This window comes from Lithobates pipiens, unplaced genomic scaffold (genome assembly GCF_037356315.1).
Source record: "Lithobates pipiens isolate NorthernLeopardFrog02 unplaced genomic scaffold, aLitPip1_a1.2 Scaffold_19, whole genome shotgun sequence".
Lineage (NCBI taxonomy): Eukaryota > Metazoa > Chordata > Amphibia > Anura > Ranidae > Lithobates > Lithobates pipiens.
Genome location: NW_027507764.1, coordinates 7,723,477 through 7,737,109, shown reverse-complemented (window position 1 = coordinate 7,737,109; position 13,633 = coordinate 7,723,477). Strand labels below are relative to the sequence as shown.

At 50.2% G+C, this 13,633-nt stretch overlaps 1 protein-coding gene across 1 annotated transcript in view; it reads left to right on the top strand.

The window, feature by feature from the left end:
- LOC143995792 (uncharacterized) overlaps positions 1–9,810 on the top strand; it is an 18,351-nt gene extending 8,541 nt beyond the window's left edge. The window contains exons 3-5 of the mRNA XM_077490504.1: positions 147–290; positions 824–982; positions 8,869–9,810. Of these exons, the coding sequence (XP_077346630.1) occupies positions 253–290; positions 824–982; positions 8,869–9,019 (348 nt within the window). The 5' untranslated portion in view covers positions 147–252 and the 3' untranslated portion in view covers positions 9,020–9,810. The remainder of the gene's footprint in view (positions 1–146; positions 291–823; positions 983–8,868) is intronic.
- Positions 9,811–13,633: the final 3,823 nt, after the last annotated feature.

Here is a 13,633-nt window from a genome sequence, read left to right as displayed (position 1 = left end):
CATTTATTCACACCTGCCTAAAACTTTAGCACAGTACTGTACTTGCCTATTGGGCCACTCCAGTTGAGGTGTATGATCCGGCTCCCCTTTGTCATAGAGGTGCCCCTCTGCTCCCTCCCTCACCATGTTGTGTTTTTCCTCGGCAGGGGCCCGGCTGTGAAGCATTACCTGTCGGAAGATGCGGTTTCTGCTCGCCTTCAGCGGCTCAGCCTGGAGAATGACCACAGCTATGGAGGAAACGGATTTCCTAAAATGTCCCTGTCACAGCAACTCCAACCCCCAGAGACCAGGTGAGTGACGGCCTGACGACCTCCTCTACTGCCTGCAGTCACCTGTCTCTAGGAGCTCCTAGCTGGGGAGTGAGAGGGGCCCTAATCAGAGGGGAGCCCACGTCTGATCTCTGAGACTCTGCACCTGTAGATCCCCGCTGTTCCTTATTTCAGTGTAGGAGCCCAACTTCCAAGAGACAGGCGAGATCTCAGCCTGTTACCTCTACTACAAGAGCCCGGGGCTGCTGCTAAGATGCAGCTTTGGGGGGTTACACCCCCTGCCAGCAGAGATTAGGAGCTTACAATCTTAGGTGCAGCCATAACTAAGGCAAAGCCGAAGCTGCACCTCTCCTCCGGTGATGACGGCTCTCGACTCAGCGTGACTTTGGCCACATGTCACTCTCAGGAATAGGTACACATATGGTTTTAGTTCTAAATGCCAGGCATCATGTTTTTTTACAAGGCAGCCAAATTACAGGAGCCCCCAACTGCGTGGGTACAGGAGTGACAACCCGTTATAGGGTGGAGTGTTTATGGCTGCTTCTCCTCCACAGGTCTCCGGACTCCTCATCGGAAGAAGACACGGTCATAGTGGACCCCGAGGAATTCTGTATGAACAATACTAAGGTGCTGAGTGTCTGCCCTCTACTGGAGAAGACTCTACGGGAAGTCCGGCCAGACAGCATTGTGCCTGAGAAGATCCTACACTCCCTGTGAGTACCCTTCCTCATCAAACAGCCAATAAACAGATCCCCCTTCTTCCCTCTTCGGCCGGCCCCCGGCCGGGCCCTCCCTTGCCTCTCCCCGGCCGGGCCCTCCCTTGCCTCTCCCCGGCCGGGCCCTCCCTTGCCTCTCCCCGGCCGGGCCCTCCCTTGCCTCTCCCGCCGGGGACTTCAGGACTTAGCTTCTGAAAACTTTTGTGTGTTTTTGTTAGTTTTTTTTTTTTTTTGTTGTTTTTTTTCCCCTCTTCTTGAGTTGGGAATTTCAGCACAAAACTGATCCATGTCGGTGGCAGAAGTAAATATAAATATCTGGTGTATAGCAATATACTCCAAACCTAAAAATCAGCAGCTACAAATACTGCAGCTGCTGACTTTTCATAAATGGAAACTCGCCTGTCCAGGATGTCCGTGATGTCGGCAGCCGAAGCCAATCAATCGCCGCCATCCTCGGTCAGGGAATCAGGAAGTGAAGCGTTGTGACTTCACTTCACGATTCCTTAATGCGCGAGTCGCGCTGTGCATCCTAACTGGTCCCCGTTGTGTTCTGGGACCTGTGTTTTCCAGAACACAGGGGGGGGGGGTCGGATGTGAAGGGGCGTGACTCCCGCGGGAGTCTATGCCCGGAAGTGGGTGCAGATACCTGTATTATACAAGTATCTTCACCTCCCTCCCCCCTGAAAGGTTCCAAATGTGACACTAGAGGGGGGGAGGGTTCCGAAAAGTGGAGATTCCATGTTTGTGGGACCCTCCGCTTTAAGACGGAGGGAATAAATCCAAAATACCAAGAAAACCAGATCGCTCCCTGACAATCGCCTGCGCTGGTATTGTGGTAGGTACAGATCCTCCTCTCCTTGGCCAAAGTTTTCTATACACCAGATATTTATTTCCCCCCTTTTTGGATTTTTTTTTTAAACTTGCTGCCTTAATAGGTCCAGACTCTATCCTATGGGCCAGCAGGCAAAACGTCTGAGATGGGTCCTGTACTCCTTTCCTCTGTTGGGTTTGATTTATGATATTGAGTAAGAAGCTCTGTATATAACACACTTTCCCAAGGCGTCTTTCAGGACAGCACCTGAGAGGACAGCACCTGAGAGATAGCGACTCCACCCTCCTCGTTAGGAAACACCTTCTTCCTCCAGACTTTAAAGGGAGGCGCCTCCCTACCACACATCAGTTTTTGTGTTTCCTCCGGCCCGGAGGGAACACCTTTTGGGAAGGAGTCTGTTTCTCTTAGGTGTTCCTGAGGGACTAGGCTTCTTTCCCTTTTTTTCCTCCTTTAGAGACCCGCTGTCCTCCCGACCTACCCACGCCTCGTCAGCGGTAGCAAGCGGGCTCCTCTTCCCCTCTTGTGCTCGGAGAGAGCCGAAGACTCGGTGGCCCGCACGTTCGTAGGCGCGGCGGCGCGCGTGTGCCGCCGCCATGTTTGTTTTCGGCGGTCGCGCCGGAAGTGACAGAGCGGGTCATCGGGTCAGCTGAAACGTCGTTTCCGGCGTGGACGCAGGGGGGAGGAGGGAGGACAGGTGCTGGTGCCTATTTCCGCTTCCGGTCCGGTGCAGCTGCACGGCGTGACTCCGGAGGCGGCGTTTAGCCACAAGTGGATCTCTGCACAGCTGATTATGGAAGATTCAGCGTCTGCAGCGGTGGGGACAGGCACAGGCACCAGCAAGGCCCAGGTAAGAGGCAGCAGTTAAAGTCTGCCTTTCTTTTTCTATTTCCTGGCGTTTGGTCTCGCTCTCTCCTTTCTTTTTTCCCCCCTGGTGGCAAGGGGCCTGTCTGGGCACTAGAAGCTGACTGGTTTCTTCTTAGTGCACCTGTGTGGTGATCCCTATCAAAGCTGAGACTGGGTCTCACTAAGGGTTCCCTGGTTTTTTTCCCTTTTTTGTCTTTTTCTTCATAGGCTAAGAGCTCTGACCCAAAGAAAAGATGTCCTTCTTGCAGGGCCAAGCTGGGAGAAAATTGGAAGAAAACCTTATGCAGTCCCTGCATTACTTCTTTAGTTAAAGAGGAATCTGCCTCTGTATGTGAGGATCTGGTGGCCTCTGTAAAGAAGGAGCTATATGCCACGATCCAGAATTTTCGTGACTCACTAGCAAACCCGGCTGCTAGTCAGCCTTCCACTTCAGAGTCTTCCCAGGGGTCTCTCTCAATCCCGGTGTTAGAATCTCTGCCTGAAGACCCTTCAGATAGGGAAAAGCAGTCCACTGCTCTTTCCGTTAAAGATTCGGAAGAGGAGTTGGAGGATTCTGAGGTAGCCCCCTCTAAATTCAAACTGTCCCTTGAAGAGGTCGATGGGCTCCTTAAAGCCATTCATGCTACGCTTGGTTTAAGTGAGGAGAAAAAGGAATTATCACTCCATGACCGCATGTATGCTGGGTTGGATGAGCCTAAGGGCCGAACATTCCCAGTTCATCCGGTCATCTCTGAGGCCATTAGGAAAGAATGGCAGGATCCAGAGAAAAAGCCCTTTTTCTCCAAAGCCCACAAAAGGCGTTTTCCTTTTCGAGGAGGACCCTGCAGCAGTATGGAACAAGGTGCCCAGACTGGATGCCGCCTTTTCCCAGGTTTCAAGGTCCACAGATCTGTCCTTTGAGGATATGGGAGTTTTGAAAGATCCGATGGACAAACGCATGGATCTTTTGCTCAAGAGATCATGGCAATCAGTTATGAGCAATTTAAAACCAGCGATGGCCACAACGTGTGTAGCCAGAAATTTAGAATACTGGATTAACCAGTTAAAGTCACATATAGCTGCAGATTCCCCTAAACAGGAAATCTTAGATTCTTTTCCTACCCTGATTACGGCAGTGGCCTATGTTGCAGATGCCTCAGCTGAGGCAATTAAGATATCGGCCAGGTCAGCAGCTCTAACTAATGCTGCAAGAAGAGCCTTATGGCTTAAAACCTGGCCGGGTGACTCGGCTTCAAAGAATAAGCTGTGTGGGTTACCCTTTTCAGGAGACTTGCTCTTCGGCTCTGACCTCGATAATATTCTTGACAGGACAGCCGATAAAAAGAGATCCTTTCCGGTCAAAAAGAAAAAGCAGGTACCAAAGCGTCTTTTTCGACCTCAAAAAACTCAGGATCAGGACAGCAAGTTGCAAGGGAGAAGGAAAAGTTGGTCCGCCCCGAAGCCGAAGGGTAGAGGCGGAATTCTCTTCCGTCCTCCTACACAGGCCGAAAAATCGCAATGACTCGTCTCTGCGGGTGGGCGGAAGACTACAAGAATTTCTTCCGCAGTGGTCAGGGATAACTTCAAATCAGTTTATCCTGACCACTCTCGCGCAGGGTTACTCACTCGAGTTTGTCAACGACCCCCCAAAAAGGTTCCTGATTAACCAACACCCCGCGGGATCCAGTAAGGGCCCTGGCCATGAAGTCCTCTCTAGAGGAACTGATGCAACAGGGCGTAGTAGTACAGGTACCCCTGCAAGAACAGCAGGAGGGGTTTTATTCCCATGTTTTCCTAGTAAAGAAACCGACAGGGAGGTTTCGGTTGATTCTCAACCTAAAACCTTTAAACGAGTCCATAAGGTACAGGAAGTTCAAAATGGACTCAATTTTTTCGGTCAGAAACCTGTTGACGCCAGGATGTTTTATGGCGTCAGTAGATTTAAAAGACGCATACCTACATGTTCCGATCTCTCCCCAGTCTCAGAAGTTTCTCAGGCTGGCGGTGAGGTTGGGGGGTATGGTTCATCATCTCCAGTTCAGGGCCCTACCCTTCGGCCTGTCATCATCTCCCCGAATTTTTACCAAAATAATGGCAGAAGCTTTAGCGCCACTGCGTCTTCAGGGAATCGCAGTTATTCCTTATTTAGACGATCTGCTGTTTTTCGCCCCATCCAGCGAGGAATTGCAGACCAATCTAGGCAAAGCTCGCAGCCATCTGGAGGCGTTGGGTTGGATTTTGAACCTCCAAAAGTCGTCCCTAAACCCATCTCAGGAGATTCGGTTTTTAGGGTTTCTAATAAATTCGGTGGAGCAAAAAATCTTCCTTCCCTTAGACAAAAAGGACAGGATTTCCGGTGCAGTGTCTTTATTACAGACCAGCCAAAATCTGACAGTAAGACAGGTTATGTCAGCTTTGGGAGTTCTGACTTCAGCAATGCCAGCAGTCCAGTGGGCAAGAATGCATTTCAGGTGTCTGCAGGCTTTCCTTCTAAAATCTTGGGATCACACAGTGGCATCCCTAGAGGCAGAGGTGAGAATGTCAACCCAGGTAAAAAGGTCCCTATGGTGGTGGAAAAGACAGGAGGTCTTATCGGAAGGGTTAGTCTGGGCTTTTCCAGTCGGGAAAAGACTAACAACCGACGCCAGTTCCTGGGGGTGGGGAGCCCATCTAGGAACACGCTTCACTCAGGGGTCCTGGGCCAAAGAGGAGACAATAAGGTCCTCAAACTGGAGGGAACTCAAGGCGATTGCCTTGGCTCTGGAGTTGTTTGTTCAGGAACTGCAGTCCCATCACGTCCAGGGCCTAACAGACAATGCCACGGCAGTGGCTTATTTAAACAGACGGGGGTACAAGAAGCAGGTCGCTTCAGGTACTGGCCATGGAGATTCTTCGGTGGGCGGAAAAACATTTGTTATCCCTATCAGCAGTCCACCTAAAAGGGGATCTAAACAGGGTAGCGGACTTCCTAAGCAGAAACGCTATTCGGGAAGCAGAATGGTCTCTAAATCCGGAGGTATTCACAATGATTGCCGGAAAATGGGGTTTACCAGAAGTAGACCTGTTCGCCTCAAGGGTGAACGCCCAGGTTCCCCAGTTCTTTTCCCTGGACAGTCGCGATGGCTCGCTGGGCACAGATGCGCTAGCTTATCCATGGGAATTTCGTCTTTGCTATGCTTTCCCCCCATTTCAGTTAATCCCGTTAATTTTAAGAAAAATTCAGAGGGAGAAGGTACCAGTTATTCTAATCACGCCCTTTTGGCCAAAAAGGGCTTGGTTTTCGACAGTTCTAGGCCTGGCAATCAAGCCTTGTTGGCGTCTGCCCCTCAGACACGATCTGTTGTTGCAGGGCCCAGTGAACCATCCAGGAGTGGCCAGCCTGGCTCTCACGGCCTGGTTTCTGAAAGGCAGCTCCTTAGGAGCAAGGGGTTTTCCAACCGTTTGATCTCGACCCTTTTAGCAAGTAGGAAAAGGGTTACGAGGGCCATTTATTCTAAGGTCTGGAAGCGTTATGAAACTTGGTGTTTGTCAGCCGCCCAGGTGACAGGGAGCCTTGTCTCCATCTTGGAGTTTTTACAAGATGGTGCAGACAAGGGACTGGCAGTTAGTACCCTGAAGGTGCAAGTAGCAGCCCTGACGGTGTTCTTAGAAAAATCTGTGGCCTCAGATCCGCTGGTGATCAGGTTCTTTAGAGCTCTTAAAAGATCTAGGCCAGCTCCTGTTAAGGTTTTTCCTAGATGGGATTTGTCGGTAGTCCTACAGTCTCTAACAAAAGGGCCTTTTGAGCCTCTTGTGGAGGCTTCCCTTAGGTTTCTCACATTAAAAACCGTGTTTCTGATTGCCATTGTCTCTGCACGCAGGATCAGTGAGCTAAATGCTCTGTCAATTAAAGAACCATATCTTTCCATTTTTCCTGACAGAGTTATTCTTAGAACAGATGCAAAATTCTTACCGAAGGTAGCTTCAGTTCAGAACCGTATACAGGACATAGTACTGCCAACGTTTTGTTTTAACCCCAAAGGAAATAAGGAGACTTCTTTCCATACTTTGGACGTCAGGAGGACTCTGCTGAGTTATTTAAAAAGGACGGAGTCCTTCAGGCGTTCAGATTCACTGTTTGTACTTTTCTCAGGAAGAAAAAAGGGTTTTCAGGCTTCTAAAGTTACTTTAGCTAGATGGCTGAAATTAGCTATCTCAGAGGCATATTCCCAGGCAGGGTTATCTCCTCCAGCAGGAATTTGTGCACACTCAACCAGAGCTCTGGCGTCTACGTGGGCAGAGAGAGCTGGTGCCACCCCTGAGCAGATCTGCAAGGCGGCGACGTGGTCGAGTTTTCACACATTTGTGAAACATTATAGACTGGATCTCACTTCTGCCAGCGATCAGGCGTTTGGCAGAAAGGTCCTGCAAGCTGTTGTCCCGCCCTAAGGGGTAAGTCTCTGTTATCCTCTCAGGTGCTGTCCTGAAAGACGCCTTGGGAAAGACCAAGTTAGACTTACCGGTAACTTGTTTTCCAGAAGTCTTTCAGGACAGCAAGCATCCCGCCCTATGGTATTATATTATGCTACGCTGTGACTAACGTATGTGTTTATGTGTTCCAGCCGGGGCCGGAGGTTCTCTTCTACAACTGATGTGTGGTAGGGAGGCGCCTCCCTTTAAAGTCTGGAGGAAGAAGGTGTTTCCTAACGAGGAGGGTGGAGTCGCTATCTCTCAGGTGCTGTCCTCTCAGGTGCTGTCCTGAAAGACTTCTGGAAAACAAGTTACCGGTAAGTCTAACTTGGTCTTTCAATGCATGTATGGTCCTGAGGAAGCTGGGGGGAACCCTGCGTAAAGCGTAGACCAGTTACAAGTACTTGTATCCATCAGATTTACATATTTTTGTGTTTATTGCAAAGCTTCTTTATGCACAGCTGTTTTATGAGTAATTAAATTGTATTTAGATTTTTATTCTGACTTTGTTCTGCTTTGGCATATTGTATTGGTAGAGTCCCACTACCTTTCCTTTTCAAAAATTCCATATTCTTGCTGATTTTGTTCAGTTTGGATTTTATTTTCCCACTTCTGATGGTGAATTTCTTTATCGGGATCTGGAAGATCATTTGATCCCCGTGTTCTCGCCTTGGTCTATCTAGTAGGGGGACTAACCTCATCCATGCAGATTCGGGGTGGGGGGGGGGGGCTGGAGGGGGTCCCCAGTATTCCTACTGAGGCCTGGTGTGTGTGTGTGTGTGTGTGTGTGTGTGTGTGTGTGTGTGTGTGTTTGTGTGTTTGTGTGTTTTTTTTTATTGGACATCCCAGCTTAGATTTCAGATCCCACCAGGTTATATTGCCACCTACAGGAGGGTCAGTAGACTGCCTCCTGTACCCGGCGCTCCACAGATTTCTTAGCGGTACGAAGTGTAGACCACCATGAAAGGAGAGGCGGGGCCTGTGTTCCTCTGGACTCCACCAAATGGATTTCACAGTAATTACAAAAATCTCATTTCTTTTCTCACCCTTTGAGGGACACCGGACCTGCCGCTCTGTTTTCTTTGTGCCCTTAGTACTTCTTTACCACAAATCTGTGGCATGCTGGGTAGAGGGAGTGTCATGCCGGGCTGGGTCACCAGTGTGCCGCCATCCTGTAGCTGGCAGTATAACCCATCAGTGTGTGAAATCTTGTGTCCCTCAATGGCCTCCAAGGAATGCATATCACGGTAGGTGGATGTCTGTGAATGAATGGTTTGTATAGCGCCGCAATGCGAACCGAATCACCTCGAGGCGCTGGCTCTGTCCCGTGTTGTCCAGCCTCTTAGAAGAGGAAGGTCTTGAGTCTTTTCCTGAAGGCCCGATGGTTTTCTTCCATGTGGATGTAGGTCGGTAGAGCGTTCCATAGCCGCGGTCCTTGGACTGCGAATCTTCGTTCTCCCTTTGATTTGTAGCGGGATTTGGGAATGAGGAGGAGGTTTTGGTTCGATGATCGGAGGCTGCGGTTGGGAGTGTAGTGTTTTATATTCTCGCGTAGGTATTGGGGAGCGTCTCCATGAGTGCATTTGTGGGGGAGGCAGCGGGTCTTGAATGTGATCCGATTCTTTACGGTCAGCCAATGTACGCTCCTCGGGGAAGGGGAGATGGACTCCCCGGGTTTTTTTCTTGTTATCAGTCTTGCCGCCGTGTTTTGGTGTGAATGATGTGTGATGTAATGACTGATTCTCTCTCCTTTCTGCAGATCCTCTCCCTGCCTGGAACTTGTCATTTGGTCTCCTCCAACCAGCCCCATCCACCGGCTCCTTCACTCCCTGTCCAGGCCGCAGGACCCGCCCATGAAGAGCCGGCAAAGAAAGGACAGGCCAGAGGCAGATGAGGGGATGGAGCTGTGAGCGGAGCGGTCCCCTGCTTCCCCCGGGGCTGTGTGTGACATGGAAGGGACAGTCCTGTGCCGGGTGTGAGCGTTTCATGTGTTTAGTGTCCATGTGTGTACATGTCATCCCTACAGCGTCCTTCCACTGCAGCCTGTGGAGGGAGACTATGAGCCCTGAACACTGTCCCACCTACTGCATGGTGACACAAGTCTGGGTGATAAGCTGCCCTCCCACTACGGGGCGATTCCAGCAGACGAGAGCTGCAGCTTCCCCTGCAGGGTGACGGATGGAAGATGCAGTTGGTGCGGTGAGCGGACTTACCTGCTTATTCATTACGGTGCTATGAATACCTGATTACTGGATCCGTTGTAGGATCTCTGCCTACAATCCGAGCACAAAAGATCTCTTCTCGGATCACACAGCAAATGTGTCCTATGCACCCTCCTCCATACTATAGCAGGATGCCGATATAAGCCCCGCCTATCAGTCACATGATACTGGAGCAAGGTCAGGTTTGTAGACAGCAAGCCGTGTCTCTTGGGGTCACATGATCCTAGAGCAGGATGTCGGTACGGGGATAGCACATAGTTTGGGATGCCGTCTTCTCCTGATTCGGCGCTGTGTTTTTATCACATTTTTATTCCAAGTACATGTCTCTAGATTTAGGAATTCCTACTGACGCGTTTCGCCATTAATGCCGTGATTGTGTCTTGTACATATACCGTACCCACTGTATACCCCACCCCCTTTATTACCCCTTCTGTACACTTCCTTGTATTAAACTGCCAGATAATAAACTATTACACTAATGTGTTGTCTCATTGGTTATATCTTGGGGCTGAGGTCCCGCCCACCTGCCATCACTCCACACAGGAGGTGAGGGGGTGGGGCTCTTACTGCTGCATTGTGGGTGTTTTTTTTTGTGTATGAAGTCTGAATTCCTGCTCGTCCATTGAGGGACACAGGAAGGCTTTCAGGTTATACTGTCACCTACAGAAGGACACAGGCAAACAAACACCAGTACACAAGACCCGGGATTTCCCCTCCTGTTTTTTGCTAGTGTCCTCTAATAAATAAATCATTCAACCTCCTAAACGCTTTTTCTTCAGTCGAGGCAAAACTGCTCCTTCAATTACAACGGTCCTCCTCGGCCTGGATTTTGGAGTGCTGCCTCCAGAACCCCCGGTCTGGATGTTTGTGGGGATAACCTGGAAGTGACCTTTAGGCATGGGGCTCTGCGTAGGGCCCATTGTAGACCCAAGTTGTCCACAGAGCGTTTTTCACTTCCATAGTCGCTGGCATAGGGATAAATTTACTAAAGGCAAAGAGACTGTGCACTCTGCAAGGGCATTTGCTTCAGAGCTTAGTGAATGAGGAGAAGCTTCACTTCGGGTATTCTTTGTAATCACATGCATTGAAAAAAGAAAAACGCATTATCGCTTGCACATGATAGGAGGAGCTCTGCTGACTTCCATCATCCAAATATTCTAAGCTCTGGAGCAACTGCCCTTGCAGAGTGCACAATCTATTTGCCTTTTAGTAAATCAACTCCATAATCTCAGGTCTTACCTTGTCTCTGAAGACTCGCTCCCTGGGTGGGCCGATTTGGGCTGAGCTCAGGGGGATATCTCATGTAAATAGGTCACAGGTCAACCTTGGTGTCCCGGTCTTTGGACAGGGAAAGGGTTATCGGGGTGGGACTGAGTGCTGACGACATACACTAGGTGTATATTTCCTGCCATACAGTATCCAGGAAGCATCTCCCTGCTGCTGCTCCGGCTTTGCAAAGAGCCATGAGGAATTTCAATCTTTGATCCATTCCTGCTGCCCACCTGTAGTGACGGTGGTTTACCTCCAGCCATCCAACCTTCACCTGCCACCAGCTGTGAGGGTTTTATGAGTTCCTGAGGCCTTGCTTTGTACCCCAAGTCTTACCACCATGTGGTTTCAACATGTTTGTCTCTAGACATGGGGATGTAGGGGGTCAGCCATGCTGCACCGGGTGCCTCCGACGTATGGCTTCTGTGCTTCAAGGAGCTGACATCTGCAGCCCAGAGTCCTGTTGCCCTCCACTCCTAGAGTCTATCCCGTCTTCAGAGCCCTCTTTAGCTTCATTGGGTTTGGCTGCTTCCTCAGCTGAGGTTTTTACTACAACCATGCAAGACTTAATGGCTAAAATCCCCTCAATATTTGCTGGCCACAGGTGTGCTCTCATGCTCTCCCTACTATCTTACCTGAGCATGGCATGGCAGCCTCTGAGCCACCAGCTGCTGTGACCGATTCTTGAGCTGACCAGTTTGCCTTTGAGCGGTCTTTTGTTCTTACTCCCAAATGAAGACTTGGATTAATGGGGTACACGCTGCTCTGAATACAGAGGATCGGCCTGTTCTTCCTACCAGAGCTCTTCCCAGTCTGGGGCCCTGCAGAGCCCAGAAGTAAGCAAAGGCTTTCCCAGTGCACCTGCTCCTACATGTTTTACTCTAAGGAGATTGGAAACGCCCTGAAAAGGTGCATGCGTCTACCAAGGACTTTGCAAAAAAAAAAAAGAGTGGTCTGCCCTCACTATGGACCGGAAATGTCCTGTCTTAAAGTGGTTGTAAACCCTTACAAACCACTTTGACCTACAGGTAAGCCTAGATTAAGGCTTACCTGTAGGTCCAAGAAATATCTCCTAAATCTACGCGGTTTAGGAGATATTTGCCGAAAGACAGGCGCCGCTGTCAACGGCGATATGCCGCAAGTGGTCGGCTCCCGTGCGCATGCGCGGGAGTGACGTCATCGCGGCTTCGCCAACTGACAGCGGTGGAGCAGCGAGACCCCACCGAGAAGATGGATGCTCCGGACTACAGGGGACAGCGGTGACTTTGCTGGCTCCTGTGTCAGGTAAGTGACACATAATGGGCTACTATGCGATGAGATGCGATGCGATGCGATGCATAGTAGTCCATTATGCTTTACCTTTGCAGGGAATCAAAGAGGAAGTAAACTCATCAGGGTTTACTTCCTCTTTAACGAAGAGGCCCCCATACCCATGTGAGGGTGCACCTGTCCCTAAAGCCCCAACAGATAACTTCCCTTTAACGAATGATGGGGCTGTGCAGGCGGAGAAGACTCTGACCATGTGTCACTGGACACCCATATTGGGCAAATAGCATGTTTGGGGTGTAAACATGATCAGCAAGATGGAGTTCACTTTTCACCTGGGGAGGGGGACACTTCCAGCGGGGCTGCTCTATAAAAACTGGATTAGAGGAAGATTAGAACAAAGATGGGAGACCAGTCAGATACTTGCTTTATTATAGATGACATTTTATTGGTTGGAATGTGCCGATTCCCCACCCGCATCCCCCCCAAGTAGCTGCAGATCGTTCCCTGGACAGGACAGAATCCTGATGGCTGCGATCAGCCAAGGCCTATGTTTAGCACTGACCTGTCAGACACCTTGAAGAGATGGAATCCCTGGAGAAACTACAACTTAACCCCATCAATCTAACCCAAGGGTGGCCCCCAACTTCCATCACTGACAAGCCAGGATAGTCTCCAACTTACAGTGGTGGGAAAATTCTGATTGGCTTTCCCACAGATGGTGTAAGTTTTGCCCACTTACATAGAAATGAAGGGTCTATAATTGTTATCAGAGGTGTATTTTATATGATGGAGACAGAAGATCAACCAAAATCCAGAGAAATCACACATGATACAAATGGAGTAAAGTAAGTATTTGATCCCCAACCAACCAACAATAACCCTCCCCCCCACAGACTGGCTCCAGTAGGTGCTCATGTGGTACACAGATTATTCCCGTCAATGTAAGAAGGTTCTCCTAACGACAACTCGTTATGTGTATAGAAGACTCCTGTCCACAGAATCTCTTCCCTCCAATCCTCACCATCACGGGGAAGAGCAAAGATCTGTCAGAGGACGTCGGGGAGAAGATTGGAGACCTGCACAAGGCTGGAATGGGCTACAAGACCATCAGCAAGAAGCTTGGTGAGAGGAGACGAGTGCTGGAGAGATTATTCACAAATGGAAGAAATACAAAATAACCATCAATCGCCCCTCGGTCTGGAGGCCCATGGAAGATTTCACCTCATGGGGTGAGGATGGTCATGAGAAAAGTGAGGGATCCGCCCAGAACTACACGGGAGGAGCTTGTGAAGGATCTCAAGGCAGTTAGGACCACAGTTACCAAACAAACCATTGGTAACACAATACACCGCCATGGATTGAAATCCTGCAGCCCCCGCTCGGGAAGACACATGTACAGGTCCCCCTCCTCAGGAAGACGCACCTACAGGTCCCCCTCCTCAGGAAGACGCACCTACAGGTCCCCCTCCTCAGGAAGACGCACCTACAGGTCCCCCTCCTCAGGAAGACGCACCTACAGGTCCCCCTCCTGAGGAAGACGCACGTACAGGTCCCCCTCCTGAGGAAGACGCACGTACAGGTCCCCCTCCTGAGGCAGACGCACGTACAGGTCCCCCTCCTCAGGAAGTCACGTGTACAGGTCCCCCTCCTCAGGAAGACACATGTACAGGTCCTCCTCCTCAGGAAGACACGTGTACAGGTCCCCCTCCTCAGGAAGACACATGGACAGGTCCCCCTCCTCAGGAAGACACGTGTACAGGTCCC